This window comes from Falco punctatus (assembly GCF_963210335.1).
Source record: "Falco punctatus genome assembly, chromosome: 7".
In the NCBI taxonomy this organism is placed as follows: Eukaryota; Metazoa; Chordata; class Aves; order Falconiformes; family Falconidae; genus Falco; species Falco punctatus.
In genome coordinates this window covers 31,917,890-31,935,640 of record NC_137587.1, presented here as the reverse complement: position 1 = coordinate 31,935,640, position 17,751 = coordinate 31,917,890, and the positions used below count along the sequence as shown (strand labels likewise).

The 17,751-nt window shown below is 46.0% G+C and overlaps 1 protein-coding gene across 4 annotated transcripts in view; it reads left to right on the top strand.

The window, feature by feature from the left end:
* The first annotated feature begins 258 nt into the window (after nucleotides 1-258).
* Nucleotides 259-17,751, top strand: part of ASB2 (ankyrin repeat and SOCS box containing 2) — a 36,481-nt gene continuing 18,988 nt past the window's right edge. The window contains exons 1-4 of one of the 4 annotated variants that reach the window (XM_080396266.1): nucleotides 259-375; nucleotides 3,489-5,971; nucleotides 11,947-12,215; nucleotides 13,815-13,919. In XM_080396266.1, coding sequence (XP_080252392.1) covers nucleotides 5,966-5,971; nucleotides 11,947-12,215; nucleotides 13,815-13,919 — 380 coding nt within the window. In that variant the 5' untranslated portion in view covers nucleotides 259-375; nucleotides 3,489-5,965. Of the gene's footprint in view, nucleotides 376-3,488; nucleotides 5,972-6,000; nucleotides 11,836-11,931; nucleotides 12,216-13,814; nucleotides 13,920-17,751 lie in introns of those variants that run through there. The other 3 variants (XM_080396267.1, XM_080396268.1, XM_080396269.1) reach the window with 3 other exon arrangements.

Sequence of the window (17,751 nt, the reverse complement as noted above, 5' to 3'; positions counted from 1 at the left end):
CTTCTTCACTGTGAAAGAATCTGTCCTCTTCCAGGCTGAGGGTGGGAGTTTTGACAGCCATTTAACTCTGCTCTTGAGGAATCAGACATCTCTCACTTCGGTGGGAAAAAAATTCTACAATTCTTTTCACAATTCCACTTTATCTATTCCTGTCCATTTTTAAGATAATCTAGACTGTAATACATATATTTCTATGGGACAGTAATTACTACTTGATAAAAAAAAAAAAAAAAAGAAAAAATGCGGAAAAAAGATTATTTTTTTCTGTCTTCTTGTTTTTAGTTGTGTTTCTTCCCTCAGTATACTTGTGACTCTTATTATTGCACTGCCTGCTTACCAGCTCAGTAGATAGAGTCCAGAAGCCTGCTGAATTAGGTAAGTGTACTGTTATTTATAACTGAGTTGAACATTACATATTCGTATGGCATGTTGTGCAACAGATACACACTGGTGTCATGACATTCTGTCCAGACACTTGTCCTAAATTTAGCTCTAAATTTAACCTGAGAGATGTAGGGCAAATAATTAAATGTCAGTCCTGTAAAACAAACCTGTTGCATTGTGATTTGAACTTAAAGGGGGCATAAACCTCTGGTCCTCTCTCATGCATGCTCAAAGCAGTCAGTGCAGAACAACAAAGCTTTCTCAGGGCAGTATGAAGGACAGTTCATTTGATCAGGGGGTCAGATATTGTATTTATTACATATGAATTTGACCGCACAGCAAAACCAGCATTGGGTAAACAGAGATAATGGTGCAGTGCCCTTTAGTACAGTCTATTCTGGTTCTTCTGCTGCTCTTGTCAGCACAGCAGCTGACGATGTCTCGGGTCTGACCAGCTCATTAGGGGAGTAGGCCAGTGTAGCATGGCAGGAGTCAATGTGCATGACAGCTCATCCCCCTGCTTTGAGTTTCTGAGCCCCATGGCAGCAAACCCACTTCCAGTGGGGGTGGCCAGAGGCTGCCTTTGGCATTCATCCCAAGCCAGGCTGGAGCCCATCTCTCAAAAACCAAAACAACCCACTTCTTCCTTGGGCTGTCCACAGGAGGGTCCTGTGCTGCTTTGCTGCTCTGGTGGCACCTGATAGCCTTAGTATAACTCCAAGCATAAAGAAAGTTGTAATTCCTTGCACTTCATTGTACTCAAAGTCAATGACATTTCTGCAACCTTCTGAATTTAGGTAGGGGCATCTTTTGTTTTTTTTGAGGTCTGTTTATCTGTGGCAATAATAAAGCAAAGTCAGATTTTTGTCTAGAAAGCCTGTTCTCATGTCATTGAGGGAAGGGAAGGAGAGCAATGCAACAGGTCTGATTGCATACAGCAGGCACCACAGTTACAAACAAATCAGTCTTAAAGGAATTAGGGGGTACCAGAGAACTGCATCAAAAGGGACTCTGTTTATAAACTAGCCTAAGGGATTGAATGGAGAGGAAAACGGCCACTGTATGTTTCCAAAGACTGCTTTGAAAAAACTCTGGAAAGGTTGTTCTGCATCAAAATTGATGTCACTTTTCCATCATTGCTTTTTCTCAGGACTTTTGCTATTCACAGCAGCCTGTGTCTCTTGCCATTCTCATTCTCCTTCTCCCTTGCAAGAGCCTTGGAGCAATGGGCTTGCAGCAACATCTCTGAATTTTGTGGATTTTGTAAAGGTCAAGAAAAAGACAAGTCTTTCATTAGAATTCTTACCAACATATATTATAACATAATATAAATGATATTTGCACAGCAAAGAGTAACTAAATGATAATGTTCATGCTTCCCCTGTTCCTCCAAGGAACACGTATTTGTTTATATAGTCTTTGGGTTGTGTTCACTTCGTATTAGCATTTCACATTCCCTCTGACTGATTCCTCTTTCAGTTTGAGTCAGTGGATGTGACCTTATGATGACATTTGCAGAGAGGCTGTGACGGCAGTAGCTATACGCTCTTCCAGAGCTCACTGGCAGGGCAGATCTGGGCTGAGTCATCAGATACCTGAAACAGGGCTTGGGACCCTGGATACTGGGTGTTTCCCTTTGTGCTCATGTTATATTTCCAGAGGAGTGAGGATTGCATTTTGACTGTATCTGAAAGGTAAAAATTTTCAGTGGGGAGCCACTGTGCAGAGGTGGAAGTCGTACACTGAGCCGAAGTCCACCCTGACTCGGGGGTGTGAGTCAGCAGCTATTAGGGTGGGTTAAATTCCTCCTGAAAGGGGAATTATGTTCTTAGCAGAGTGATCTCAAAACACCTATATCTTTCCAGCACTGAAGTATTCCGGCAGCAGTGTCAGCAAGAAATAATGTATACTCTAGTCCTTACCCCTGGGCACATGTGACATCCTCCACCTTTTCCCACACAAGTGCCTCTGGCTCCTTGCCTTTCTCAGGGTACTGTGGCCAAAGCAATCATTAGTTCTCGCAAAGGAAATGGAAACCATCTTCCCCTGTGGGAGTTTCTATCGTCTTGTTATTTGAACATCAGTTATGTAGCAGGAGGCACGGGAGAGTTGCTTTTGGTTCTGGTGTTTGCACTTAGTTTTTGGGAGTGTCTGATGGAAGCGCAGCATGGCAACACTGAACACCAAGCTCTGCTCACTGGAATATGATCACAAAAAGTACAGAGATGTGTGTCCTAGGTCTATTTCAGTGAAATATGCCACACAAAGCATGTTGTTGTCTTTCTGCAGGAAAAAAAAAATTGTTCAAACAAGATATAAGTAACAAGAGAACAGTTCCAGGTAATTGGTGCACAAAGCAGTATGCTGTTCTGTAGCAAAGTATTATAAGGACTTTCTGTCCAGGTACTGTTGCTGCCACAACTAACCAGTATTTCCCTCCTTTCAGAACACCCACCCATGAGTCAAGAATTTGGATGCAGTAGAGTTAGTCATTGTTGGTTGTCATAGGCTATGAAAAATAATAGTTTGTGCTAATGTCCATTTTCACTTGCATTTCATCATGTGATGGCACATCTGTGGCAGCTCTGCACAAAATGAGCCTGTGACAAGTTCATCAGTGTCCTGGAATGCACAAATGACCTTTGTTTTTTTTCACCAGCCTCAGTTGCCTGATTCAGTTGTGTAGCTTAGTAGAACTGAAAGGCTTAGTAAGGGCTGAAGGGTGACTTAATGGAAGTAGAGACTCTGAACAAATCCAACAATCATGGAAATATTACATGTGCTTTCCTAGCCTGACTTCTGCTGGCTATTTTGAGGAAACACGAAGATTAAAGTGAATCTTTCTGCTCATTTTGCATGAACAGCGATAATAAAAGCAACATAAACATGTTATTTTCATACAGTCATCCTTCTTTGTCTTCTCTCAGATTCAAATCTCTTTATTGCACCTCATTTATGAGATCCTAGCTGATTCCCCCATCATCATGAGTTGGCTATTTCCATAATTTTCTATTTAAAGAAAAAGCAAAGAGATCTAATATGCAGCGTCTGAGTTTGGTATCTGTCCCAGAAAATAGTGTAAATTTATCTATTTATTTTTGCAGGTGACATTTGTAATCTCTTGGAATGTCTTGGGGTTAAGCTGAAAATGCTGATCTATAACTGTGCGTGCTCCAGGGGAAATATTAGCAAATCTGATGCAATGCTAATAAAACATAATGATTGTTATTATGCTTTGGGTGTGTTGTAATAAAGCCACAACATTGTTTTATTGGGAAAAAAATTCAACCCCCAAATGTATGATTTCATTCCTGTATAGTAACATTTCTGTAATTAATATTTCAAACTTCTATGAGGTCTTCCTCTGAGGATACAAAGTATTTCACAGATACTAATTAAACAAGGTCTTATTCAGCGATCTCTATCCATATAAGTACTCTTGTTGGCTTTCCATCTGCAAGGAATTTTGCACTTTTCTCTGAACTTAATGCATTTGATTATTCCCACTTTACTAATGTAAAAAATGAGACACAGAGGAGTTACATGATTTACTCAAGACAAAAGGAAGAACTAGTGATATCTGAAAATAGGTCTTCTGAAGCAGAGTCCTGTGCTTTTATTAGAAAATGGTGTGGCAACATTCATAGGATCTCCAAATGTATCAAAGGGGTGCACAGGGCTTTGCAAGGAAACCCAGGAATGTGGGAGGGAAGGGAATTGCAGTGTGCTTGGTGTGAATGGATGGGGAACCACCTGCAATGTTCATAGCTGCCGGGACCTTGAGCCCCAACATCTTTTTTCTAATCAAGCAGTCCATCCTGGGAGACATAGGCACCCTTGCCTTTGCCAAGTGTGACTCTGCATCACAGTATTGGCATTTTTCCTTGAGTTCAGTGGGACATGAAGCAGGCCGTAAGGGTGCCAAGGGTGTGGATCGCATAAGAGACTGCCAAAAAGGCAAGCAAAAGGGTTAAATATGTGAGATATTCACTCCTGTGTTTGAGCCAAGGCTGGTTACAATCTTTAAGTAATATAGGGGAAAAAAGTGCTGGGTGTTGTTTAAAAGTTTTGGAGGGTTGGCTGACGTGTTGTCAAGGGCATAAGAGCGTCACACCCTCTTGGTGATGACATCCAAGGCTCCTTTACCTGCCACAGTAACTGCTGAATGTCCTTAACTTTGGACAAAACAACAGCCCTAGCACTAGTTATGAGGGGCAGATGGGTTTGTGGGCAGCAGGGAAGGGGGACGTGTCACGTACTAGCCATCCTGTCGTGCCGAAGTAAGTTGGATGGAGAAGCAAGCATGGAAAGGGAATGACGCTGGTCCTGAAAGACACTACAAGCAAAGCAGGTGAGTTGCAAGGGATCACATATTAGTGGATGATGCGGTCTTGTTAAATTGGTTCCTTTCAAGATTGTTCTTGCTAAGCCTTAGATGGGAGTGTTTATGCACTGGCAGGGTGGGTACAGCTAGCCTGAGGATCAACAAGGTACTCAAAAGGTAAACCAGACCCATTGCAATCTAGATTTTATTCTTTTTACATGCAATGTTTTGCCATGGCAAACAGTGAAGCAGGAACTGAAGGAAAAAGCATAGGCATCATTGTGATGGTGTATTATAGCTTCCCTTCATTCGTCATACCAGCTGGACAAGTACACAGAAACCTTCCCAAACTATTATCCCCACGTTCCAGTTAATCCAAGTGTCAGTTCTCCTGTATGTGCCTGACTGTTTTCTTCTAGCTCACCCCTGGATCAGTGCTATCTCTGCCTTGGCCAGCTTGCCCTCTGCCACATGTGGGGAAGGTGGCTACCATTTCACGTTTATGGTCTTGAGGAGTCTGTCGTTCACATTTACATGGTGTAAGAGCAGCTTTTTTTCCACTAGTAAGCTCTTACAAATACTACTTGGAACAAGTTCACAGCTGCTTTTGTCATCTTTTGGAATCCTGAAGTCTCAAACTTGCAGCCTTAAAAATACACGAACCACTCTAAAACACCAGTAACTACCCACGTAATGTTCGGTCACGTTGTTTAACAAGCAGAAGCTAAAAGAAAAGTAAATGGACCTCCCTTCTCCTTGAGTAAATAAAACTCTCCAGGACAACGTATTTTACTTCAAAATTATATGGCAAGGGTTTTTTTTTCTTCTTTAGGTTCCAGAAACATGTCCATATATGGTCTACTTGTCAGGGACAATAAATAATGATGTAATAGAAAGGTCAGCTTTGTGTCATTTAGCTACAGGATGCTTGATGAAGTGAAGTTCTTCAGATAATGCAACAAAGAAGAACTTTAGGATGGGTAAAAGTTTCTGCCGTTCATCTTCAAACAGGAAATCTGAGATTCAGAACAACTTATATTTTGGCTTGTATTCGCTGATCATGGGGTGATCCAGAAATAAACTCCGGGCTTCAAAGCGAGAGTGTTTCAAAGCTGTCCTGCAGTTGATCGAAACATCCAGGCAAAGCAGGGAGACGAATACCAGCACGGATTTTCTGAATTAAGACTTAATCAAGGAGATAACCCATTTCAGCAGTATTATTGCCCTTTTATTTCAGAACAAAAAGGTAATGCAAATATGCATGTTTTGAACATATTTAATATTTTCAATCTGTCAGTGTGCTATGTCTGTTAAAGAAAATATTTTTCCTTCAACAATGTCTATGCAAATATTTATTCCTATAGCAGTTTGTAACCTAACACCCTGACACAGTCTTGGGAATTTTTGTGGTTTGCTTTTGGGTTGGTGGTTTTTTTTTCAAATAAGCCATAAAACACTCACTAGTGTTAAGCAGAACTGTAGCTCTGTCATTTCCTTATTTTTCTTTTAATTGCAGGTGATACTTGTATCTTTGTCCCTAGAATAGCTTGCTCAGAAATGGTTGTTGTAGTTACGACATGCTAAGGCACAATGTAGTGTGTAAGGCACAGCGTGAAGACAAAAAATGACATCAGCAAGTTATTTCTTTCATTTATAAATTTCTAGCTGGTATGACATGAAGCTAATATTGCACTGATTGCTGCGTGAATTAATGCTTTCTGAGAATAAATAAAAGCTTGCAGATGTATGCATTTCCAGTAAAGAATTTGCGTAGAACCATGATTTCATGGCATCATAACACATGCCACACTGATAGGTGACCTGTTTTGACAGCTGGGGCTGGACAGGGGGATTTGTTTCCTTGGAGGATTCCTTTGGGAAGCCTGGCTTTGCTCCTTCAGCACAGGGCTAGAACTTGAGCAGTTTGCATAAGCTGTCATTAAAAAGTATGTTTGCCTGTTGCTGCAGCTGGACAGCATGAGATGTCATTCTTCTGATGCCTTAGTGCTGGCAGGTCTGATGGGCACTGAAATCATTACGTTTTTAAAAAATCACTTGCTTCCTAGCAGTAGTTACCCAATGTAATATCCTTGGAGAACTGCAAACGTTTATCTGGAAACTGATCTAAACTACAGCAAAAATGCGAATACTTCAAGTGCTGCAAATTGGTCCAGTTTCCATTGCCAGCAGAGGATCTGGCCTGAAAGGTGCCGCAGTAAGAGCTGAAGCAGAGGCTTCGTTTACTGTGAAGACTTCCAGCTGTGTTTACCTTCCCCCTGTGCGTGCTCCTGCTGCTTTCAGAAGTAAAGGCAAACACATGGAAAGGCAAACATGTATCTGCAGAAGCTGGGGCTCAGTTGTTCCTTGCAAAAGGCAGAATGAGCAAGCCGCTCCTCTCTTTTGCAGCCTCAAAAGACTTGGTTTTGTTTTTAGAAATGTGTTTTGTTGCACCCTGAGCCATAAATACTGAGGTCCTGTATTAAGTTACAAACTGACGGGGGTAAACTCACTGCAAAGGCAGGCAAAGTCCCTGGCTCTGCTCCCTTAATGACCTTGTCACTCACCTGCCACCCTCCTCTGACAGCACTAAGTAATTCTGCTAATTCTGCTGCCTGGGATCTATTGAAGGAGGACAGGCAGCCTTGCTAAGCTTTTCTTTGAGGAAGCGCTATCAATGGGCACCAGTTGTTTCAGATGCTAATGGTATTGAATAGCACGGTTCTGCATGTTCAAAGCCAGCTGTAATCCCTGTTGTTTATTTATGTTGCATCAGGGATCAGAGGCCCATTCTCCTAAACACTATATGTTGACAGAGCTTGTAGTACAAATATAATAGCAACCTAATTGTGTTTGTCTGTGGCTTTTGCCACAGTGTCAGTGGTTACTAGTAGTCACCCTGGTGAATAGCACCTTTGGCATCAGAGCTGTGCCAGGTACAGCTGCTCACTGATGCAGGGCAGAGCATCACAGTCTGGCATTTCAACCCTCACCTCCTGGCCCCTGGGTGCAGCTACATTACCTGACACAGGTCTGATTTCCACATCTAAATCAACAAACTCTCACTGAAATCGAGATGGCAAAATTAAGGATCGGGATCAGGACCTATGTGGAAATGATGCTCAGTTTAGATCCAGTAGATCTTGCCAGACTGAGCTATGAAATGGCAGCACAGGCAGCAGTATCCTAAGGGGTATCTCTGCCAAGAGAGATCACTAGTGAAGCCGTTCAGACCTGAACGGAAAGCAATCTCTAGGGAATGATATGGGCACTACACCCACAGCTTTAAAAACCAGGTTCTGCTTTTACAATAGATGCAATGCTGTGTGCTGCCTGCACGTGAGGATGGGCTTTTAGGCTGCCAGGGAATTGCAGGGAACAGCCGAACATTAAAACTTCCTCCATAAACCTGAATTTAGGGTGAACAGTAAGCACAGCAATTATAAATCTGATTCCAATACTTTAAACCTGCGGTAAACAGGCTTAGAGCAAGCAAATAGATCCAAGCTGCATCTAGAAAGGCCACTGGCCAGATCTTACTTATCCAAACCAGTTCAACCATTCCTAGCAACAATGACTGATTTTTTTTTCACACCTTCGTTACAGAAGGTGGAAAATATTTAGCTTATAGTGCATTAGTCTAGTGGGCTTCCATAAGGCCGTGGTTGGTAGTTCACCACTGGCCTTAGATGGGGTAACCTTAGCCCTGCTGTGTCAGCAGAGCCAGGGTGGGTCTGTGGGCTGCAGCAGCGCCAGGTGATGCCGCCGAGCTCAGCCACAGTGGGAGAAGGTTAAACTGAATCAGGCTGCATTTCATTAGCCTCCAGCAGAGGACATGCACCCAGCTGGCTCACGGTGGCTTGTTACAGAAATAACTTCATCCAGGGCCTGAGCCCTGTGGTTCTGCAGCTTCCAACAGAAGCATCTCCAGGTGGAAGGGGAGGGTGGTGGCTGGGCTCTGCTCCACTGGGGACCATCACACAGGGAGCTGTAGGGAGGAGGCACACTTCATGACTCCAGCCAAACTCAGTTACACCACACAGTCAGTCTGAGCAAGGGGAGACAGGCAAGGGGATGCAGTAACAGCTCTGCAAAAAAACAGTCTCTGCAAGGGTTCAGGACAGCCAAGGCTGTCCCTGGCTGTAAGAACAGACCCAAAAGCCCAAAAGCTCCTGCAGCCCCAGGACGTGACCCTTTACACCTTCATTGCTGTTGTGCCAGTTAGATGAGCAGAACTGAAAGCTTTCTCTATTTTAAGCCCTACAAAGTTTCTTCCTGCAGGATGAGTCAGTGATGGGAGCTGCAGCCAGAGCTGTTGTTTCTGTACTCCATGGGACGCTGGTCAAAATATTTAGATTAGTGAGGATCACCAACATGCAGGGGAGGTTATCCCATTTCTCTGTGAGTAGGTGGGACCCAGTTAACCCATAAAAAGAATAAGAGGGTGAAGTATGAATGATCCCTTCTTCCTTTTCCCTCCCTGTGCCTTAACAAGGTGTAAAGCAAAAGAAAGAGGGAGGGGAAGATGCCCAGAAATGGCCTTTATATCTAGATCCATTGGGGATTTAGGGAGGCAGCCAAATCAGCTGGCTTCTCTGTGCCGGAGCATGGAGTCACATTGGCAGTGGTCTCCTGTATACTCCTCAAAGCCCTGACTGCCCACAAAGGGACCCACTGCCTGGTTGCCTCCCATCGGGATGCCAACAGTGGGGCTGGGGAGGATAACAAGGAGGGATCTGTATCTCAGGCTCCACTGGTTCCGGTTGCCCTCAGAGAGGAGCAGTTAAATTTCCACTCTTGCCTCCTCCAAAGAGTCACTGTGCATCACCTCCATTAGGAGCTTATGAGCAGATCCTGCCTTCACTGACTGCTTAGTTGAGGTCTCTGAGTCACCACTGGGGCCGTGCCCCTACATTTAGGCATTGCAGTGCTGGTTGCTGCAGACAAGCCCTCTGACTCCAGCCCGTGGATTTCACACATCTGCAGTGCACCAGTTACTAAGTGAGTACCCAGGCTGACCGACTATGAAAGTGCTGCCCAGCATGCCAGGAGTTGAACAAGCCAAGCAGCAGCAGAAGCTGCTGGGAAAACAAAGCTGTGTCATGGTTCTTGGCCAGCCGCTGGCTGGAGCACAGCCAAGGACAGGTACTGGAGCGGCTGGGGCATGGGGCAGGCAGCGGCTCCGCACCAGAGCTGCCAGCAGTTTGATGCCTGGGCTTGCTTCCCTGGGGCAGCAGAGGGTCATAGCAGAGCTGAGGCACTGCAGCTCTCTCTGGAGAAGGTAACCAACAACAGCTGTGAGAAATCTAGCTGAAAATACAAAAAAGAAAAAACAACAAAACTCGGTTGCACTATTTACAGCAACAGAAGGTTTTATTTTGGCAGTTTGCATTGCTTTAAAATACATCCTTTGTTGTTAAAAGTCATAATGTCAATCTGAAATCTGCTGGGCTTCCCTTTACCCCAACCTCTTCCCACTTCTTCTGGGGTGTGCTTGGAGCCTGAGGTGGCTCTTGATGTCAGAGATACCAAGATTGCTGAAGTGAAAAACTTAAATCCTAGATTTTAAGTTAGTTATGGCTTGGTTTAAGCTCTTGAAATTTCTTGACACTGTATTAGTCTAGTTTTTTAAAAAAGATGATGGCTAAAGAAATAAACATGAGTGTCTTGATGTGGATAGATACGGCTCTGTTGCCATTTGGGGAGCTACCATTTCCTCCTGGTCAGGACTGTTTCCTGGCAGGAGGCTTGTGGTGTGCTGGACCCTGCTTCCATCGACTACGTGGGTGTGAGTCCCTGGGAAGCCAGGCTGCCCCAGGCACTCGGAGAGCCGGAGCAGAGCCCCAGCCTGCTGGCGAGAGCAGCTGTGCAGGGAAAAGGGGCTGAAGGCTTCACTCTGACAGCGGTGCTGGTTTGGTGGGAGGCAGGTCCTGAGAAAGGGGGGTCTGGGTGGCTCTGCCATCCTCATGCCTGTGGCTCTGCTGGGTGGTCCAGCTCACCAGGACCCATGGTTGGGCAGGGCAGGGCTGTGTGGAGCTGGAGACCAGCCCAGCTGTGGCGTTGCTGGGACAGGGACTGACAGCACCCAGGCTGGGGGCTGGCAGCTTTGTTGGCAACCCTACTGGTGCACTCCTGCTGCTGGCTCTCCATCCTCCCCTGTCCTGGCCATGTCCTCCTGGGCAGCTTGTACCCGCTGCCCCTCATCTCCATTATTTTACACAGTTCTTACTCAGTCCTTGGCTGTCATCTTCTTTAAAAAGGCAAGCTTTTCCATCTCCTCTCATGAAATAAGCCCTTGGCCCTTGAACACTGGTGGCCAGACTGGCATCAAATGAGATCCTGCTAGAGCATTGTACAATTCAACACATTAATACTTCCCTATCACTGCTGGAAATACCACAGTATTTTGGATTGTCTTTGGTTTTTTTGAGTCCATGCTGCAGTGAGGGTTCACAGTCATTCTGTGACTGCTGAGTGTGCTTTGATGTTTTCCCCCTCTCTCATTTCCAGTTCTCAACCACCAGTTTTTAGAAGAGAGCCTGACTATAAGTCTTAAAGCTTATGACCTTGAACTTTGTTCTGTGAAAAGCAAAAAATCAGAAGTGAAACTGAGCAGTCTCATATTGCTCTCCTAGCTGAGTGAAACAAAGAAAGTCACTTCAAAGAACAGCTTTGCATGTTGCTCAAGAGATCTCCAGATAAGGTAGAAAAAATTACTCCACAAAGTTCTATACACTTTGTGGCAGAGAACTTACAACCATATAAAAAAGAAGAACCAGCAAACATACAAACCTTTTCCCTTAATTTTCTGCAATTAGAGCAAGAAATAAAACAATCCTCCCAAAACCCAACAATAGATGCCCATTGGCATTCTCCTAAATAAATTCATTTCAAAGCTGTAGCTCTTCAATTTTATGGGGATTTCCTTTACTTATTTTTCTTTTGAGTGGTGGTAACCAGAATAAGTAGATAAAAACCTGCCTTGCTTGCAGCAGCTCACTTCCCTTTCTTAAACACCAGCTAAGTCAATTACTTCTCTGTGACAGAAAGGAGTTAGTTCATTACATTTACATGCAGATTTTAGCTGATAATCTTCTCTCCCCGGAGGAGGATTTCTGAAGGGTTTTCTGGTCAGTCTAATGAAGAGGCAAAGCTGAACAAAAGCACAAGATAATTGAGTTTGTTTCATTTTTCCAAATTTTGATGATCACAATTTCCTTTTACAGGAAAGCCAAAAATAGAAAAAAAAGAAAAAAAATATAAAAATGGCCACAACAGCAGCAAATACTCAAAGACAAACTATAGGCTGCGAGGAATACAGTCTGTACGGTAGCTTGAGTGAAGATGAGCTGATAAAGATGGCCATCCAGCAGAGCTTGGAAGAGGACCCCGTGGGTCAGCCAGCTGCCCAGAGCCACCAGAAGTCAATGGTGGCAGGTCCCAGCGAGGCAGCCGCCCCCAGCCACTCCAGCAGCCACAACCCGCCCTACCGCATCTACCCTTGGCAAAGGTGAGTGAGCCCCTGCCTGAGCTGCCTGGCCCAGACAAACACCCTGCCCGGGAAGAGAAAAACAGCTTCCCCTGTCAAAACACATGCTTTTTAATTAGCTTTACCAAGCGGCTGCTCTGTGAGTCTGTCATTAGTTTGAAAGCCAGTCTGCTCTAAATCCAATGAGGTCAACAATTTACGCCCTCACAGCAAAATGAGAATTTGCTTGATGTTATCTGCTGTAAGCAACAGATAAAACAAGAAAAGGGGCACTGCTACATGCTTTCCTGAACAACAGCAGCCCTGCTGAAGCCAGTGGCTCCTTTCCCCACGGGGGCGTGCTGTATGCTGAGCCTAGATTTTGCCAGAGACGGAGCACAGCATTTGTTATGAGAAAACAGAGGAGAGAGGCCAAAAATAGGTACATAAAACAGTGTGAGCTGGCTACCTTCTAAATACTGCAGTCTTTAAAGGATGTAGTTATTTCAGATCGGAGACTGGCCTCAGGCACACTGCTCTCAGCCAAGAGCAGCTCCAGACACCAAAGCGTGGCAGCATCCCCCTCCCCTGTGGTGCTGGGCTGTGGGTTACAGACACCTGCTGACAGTTTCAAACCCAGACATTGTTCTCCTTTCATTTTTTAAAACACAGATTTCTCAGATGGGGAGGGAAGAGGTTACAAAGTCACTCCAAAGCCAAGGGAAAATATCCTTTTAAACTCCTTTTTTTTTTTTTTTTAATAAGCTGGGAGTAACTGAAGTTTTGTTCCTCCTTCATTCTCATAACTCCACCTTCCTCTGACACCTCACTCATTACCACCTGTGATTGTTTGGTTTCCAAGGCTGGGAAACTGGGAACAATTTGATGAGCAGTAAGCGCGTTTCATAGCTGTGGAATCAGGATGCTGTGCCGCAGGGCCATCCTGCTCCCACCAAAGGTCGTGGCTTCTTGGTATCATTACTGTGCACTTGTACTGTCAACTCTGCCACAGGGACCTGATGCGGGGGAGAACAAGGGCTCCCCTGGCCATTTGGTCTTGTCCTCCTTGGGGGTCCTTTGACACCTGTTGTTTTGGCAAAAGACAGCATCTGCTGTTCCATGCTCTAACCTGTCCTGCTTCTGCCTCAGCTGAGCAGCTTTTGACCTCCCACTGGAGGGAAAAACTTTGCAGCCTGTAGCTCCGGATCTGTAGCATTGCTGTACTCTTCTGCCACCCAGGAGAGCTGAGCTGGAAATGGAGCTGGCACCCGGGTGCCCTGGGCCCTCCTCCACCCCTGCCTCTGCCTGCTTGCGTGGCGCTTTGGAGGTGATGAGTGTCACCTCACCTCGCCTCGTCCCTGCTTCCTGAGCGGTGGTGGTAGGGTTAACCTCACTGCTGTCTTATATGGTCATTTGAATCCCCTGACGCTTCCTCAGAGGGCCAAAAATAATCTCGAGCTGAGCGAGCAGCTGAATCCAGCACAGAGCAAGCCGTGGCCATCTGCTTTTATTCAAAGCCCTGACCGGCAGGCTTTCTCGCTCTATCTCTGCGGATGTGTGTCTCTGTTTCTGCCTCAACATGACCTGTTTCTCCTATTCGGAGTATTTCTCTTTATTTCATTCATGTCATCGCCACTCCAGATTGGTGGCCCAGCCAAGAGGCCGTGCTCAGCCGTCCAGCTCGGGGGCAGCCTGGGGGTTCAGGCGAAGGTACGATGGCAGCCTGTTCAGCACATCCCAGCCCGTGTAAGTGCCTTCCTCTCCTGCTTTTCCCTGTGGTCAAAACAAGCCTTGCTATTCACTCTCCCCCTGAGCCAGTTCTTCGGGGTGGCAACAGTATCTGGTGGGGGGAAATGGTGGTGTTCATCTGGAAGAGGTCTTGTTGATACCTGCACCGCACCGTCGCTGCCCTCCCATTCTTCCTTCCGACCTCCCAGCTGCCCCGGACCATGCCCAGGCTCTTGCAGGTGACCCACCTCAGACCTCCCTTGTTCTCTTCACCCCCTTGACCCCTCTCCATTCCTCCAGTGCACATGTCCTGGGTACTCTGGGTCATTCGGTAGCTCTGAGGGGACAAGGATGGCAGGGAAGGGATGCCTGCACTGTGGTTTATTTATATAGGCTGACTCCTGAGTCAACACAGTAGATGAGGCAGGCAGGTGCTGATAGTAACTGTGTTGGTATTAAGTTCAGCAATGGGGAAGAGTGGGGAAAACAAACAAACATTTTATTGCAGTATGTAAACAGGGTGAGAAAGTCCAGTCCTTCAAAATAAATATTTTATAAACGCTCCCAAGAGGCCATGCCTGTTCTGAGCAATACCAGCACTGTTCTTCCACACTGAGGAGGGCTGCTGAGGAGCCATAGCACATCTTACCTGCCCAAGGAGGAAACCAGCTTGACTGACTTTAATCCTTCTAGCCACATTTTGCAGTTGGCAGAGACTGTAAATAAGCTAAGGTGAAAACAGTCATGGATGAGGAAAGCAGACAGGGATAGTGGTGGCCCACACTCTGCCCCAGTGCCTGTATGTAGTGAAAATGTCTGGACCGTATTGAGTTTATTACAGCTCCCGGCAGGCAGAGAGATGCATGCACCTGCCTTTAGCTATGAGATGAAGAGAAGAAAATCAGCACACTCTGTGTCCTGCAGAAAATTCTTGCCTGTCTTTATCTACCCAGTTCAAATCTAGTCTGTTTTATTCATCTTACAAGTCCCTCCCTGGATGTATGTTGCAGTGACCACCCCCCCCACCACTTTTCCTTTCATCGCTTACCCAGCTCTACAATCTCCCCCACCTCACCCTGCACCCTAGCTGATCCAGGCTCTGTGCCTGGCTCCCCACTGACATTGCCCTCCCTGACATTGTGAAAACCTATTTCTGCTGAAGCATGAAGCCTCCCTCAACCTTGTCACCTGCCAGTGCCCCTTGGCCACACTAAGATCACATCCTCTCATTAAGTGCTCTGCACACCTTACATGCCTCCCTGCTGCTCTGGGTGCAATGACTGGAGGGCAGGCATTTCTTCTGTATTAGGTAGCTCAGTAGGGTTCAGTCCACAAGAAGGCGGGGATAAAGCTGATAACTTAGGGCTCCTCTGCTACCAGGTGAAAGCAAAAATGTGTTTGGGAAGCCACCTGAAAGCATGATGTCATGACTGCTTTATAGCCCTGGTCCCAGAGCCAGACAGGGATGATAGTTGGCTTCACCTGGGGAGATACTGTTCCTTCATGCTGCCTGCATCTCACCAGGCTGCCAGGAAAGGGAGGAGCAGGAGCTTCCTGAACCTTTCTGTGCTCCACTGAACTGCTTCTGCAGCACCCAGAATTGACCCCATCATACATCTTATCTGCAATGAGTATTTATTATCTTGGCTGCTGGCCTTTGAAATGCCTTTATTCTTCTGACTTGCCTGTAAGGTTAAGATTTCATCAGATCTTCAGGTTTCCTCTGTAGTTTTAATACTCACTTTTTCTGTATCTGACAAAATCCAAGCTGTAGAATGTGTTGCATTTTTTTAGAACAGCCAATTATAAGCCAGGCAGAAAACAAGGATTACACATTGAAACTCATTAAACTTTCTGTACTGATCTGGAATTTGCTTGGCTAAAGCATCGACAGCCTGGTCCAGCAAACCCCCTCATTTTACTCAGGAATCATTTAAGGTCAAGGAGCCCAACAGAAGTTTGCTTCCTTCAGCATCTGAGGGCTTAAGCAGAGTAGTAACTGATTCTTCACACATTTTTAACCCTGCCACAGATCCAAGGTACCCTCTGCTTTCACTGAGGCCTCAGCTAAATGTAATTCACTCTGCATTTGCTGTGTGCCAGCCCAATGCACAGCCTTCTGCACTGGCCCACCTGGCATGCAGTAACTCATTAAGTGCTGGTAGCAATCATGTGCCCAAATCCTCAGGCTGCAGTGAACAGCCCTGCAAGTGTAATCTGAACCTTCGCACAGAACAACAGATGGTTTCAGCAGCCTTGTGCCAGAGGCTTTTAAAGATGAAGGTCCCCCACCTCCGCCTCCTCTCCCAGCCAAATGTGCCAATTGTTGCTGTTAGCAGACTTCAACAAAATGCCCAATTTAAAATGCCTGTATAAAAATCTGTTATCTGTACAAAACTAGCAGTGTTAAGCTTAATCCCCAGGGTACTCTAAATAGCGTGGAGATACAACAGTGTCCCTGGGACCTCAGCAGGGCAGCTATCAGAAGGTCACTTGATTTCTCCTGGGTGGGCTGTGGCCAGGAAGGCAGCTGCCTGCTCTAGCTGTTATCTCCTCAAGCAAAAAGCTTGGCTTTGTGTCCCATATCTCCCTCCATTCCAGCGTTGCTATTTTTGTGACCCTGCTGTCTTGAGATCACTGCTTCCAGCTATAGAAAAGGAGCAAGTGGTACTAGGTCCTTTTTCACCTGGGAAATGGTGTCTTTCCCGTTCCTTGGCACACATGTGTTCACCTGCTCCATTGCAGTCCCTGAGTTTATCCTCACAGAAGCAGCTTGGTGACTTTTCTTTCAGTGCTAGGATTAGTGTTATGGCACAGATTTTGGTACCTCTAGGCAGGCTGAAATTAATGATGTCTACATAAATTTCAGGCTGTCAGTCTGCCCAGCCCCTGCAAGGCAACAAAATCCAGGGCTGCTCCTGTAACTTGCACTAAATGTAGAGGCTGTACCAATGATCTGCTTTTTGAGGACTCCTGTGCTGTGAGCTGCCCCTATTTTTCTGTCTCTGGTCTCTGTTGTAGAATTTTAGACCTTCTGCCCTAATCGGAGTTTCTTCTGGTTGTTCCCATTGTCACTGCTCTGCATGACAGTCACTGCACACTGTATTCCTGCTCTGGTGATGCTAAAAGTCTCTCTGAGACATGCACTTCCCTTCCCTGTCTCTGCTTTCAAGGCTGCAAGATGTCTCTTTAGAGTTAGTTTGAACCACAAACTGTCCTATGTTTCCAACATCCTCTTGTTCTCCGTCTCTGAAATTATTCATTATTTGCAAGTCCCCATTAGAAGTGGAAAAATGCTTCTTGCTTTGTGGTGTTTGCTGTCCTGGTGCTTAGTCATTTGGTGCCTCAGAATAAGGAAGCAGTGCCTGCCTTCTCCTAGCACAGCTGAGCAGGAGCATGAGCAGATACTCACGCTGGAAGGCACAGCCAGCCCACCGCCAGGCACAGAGCCACTGCCTGCCAGGGGCAAGGGTCCTGCCTGCATCACCCGCAGGGTACCTGCTCCCTGCCTCTGCTGCGCTGTCAGCAGCCTCAGCCGGGGTGGAAGGAGGGTGGCGGGCCCTGGCGCGGGCACTGCTGACCCATGGTACGGTGACAGGCAGCATTGTGACCCCACTTTGCAGGGAGTCCCACAGCAGCTCTTGCTGTTGCTCGGCAGGACTGGTGTGCCCAGTCAGCCCTGCTCTGCAATAGCTCTTACAGAGCTTGGAGAAATGGGTTGCTGTCTGGACTGTGCAGAACACAAGCTTGGCAAAGAGAAGGCTTGGCAGAGCAAAGCACACTAGTAGGCTGCTCATTGTGTCTCACTTCTGGGTGGCATGGAGCACACTTCATGCTCTTTGTAGATTTT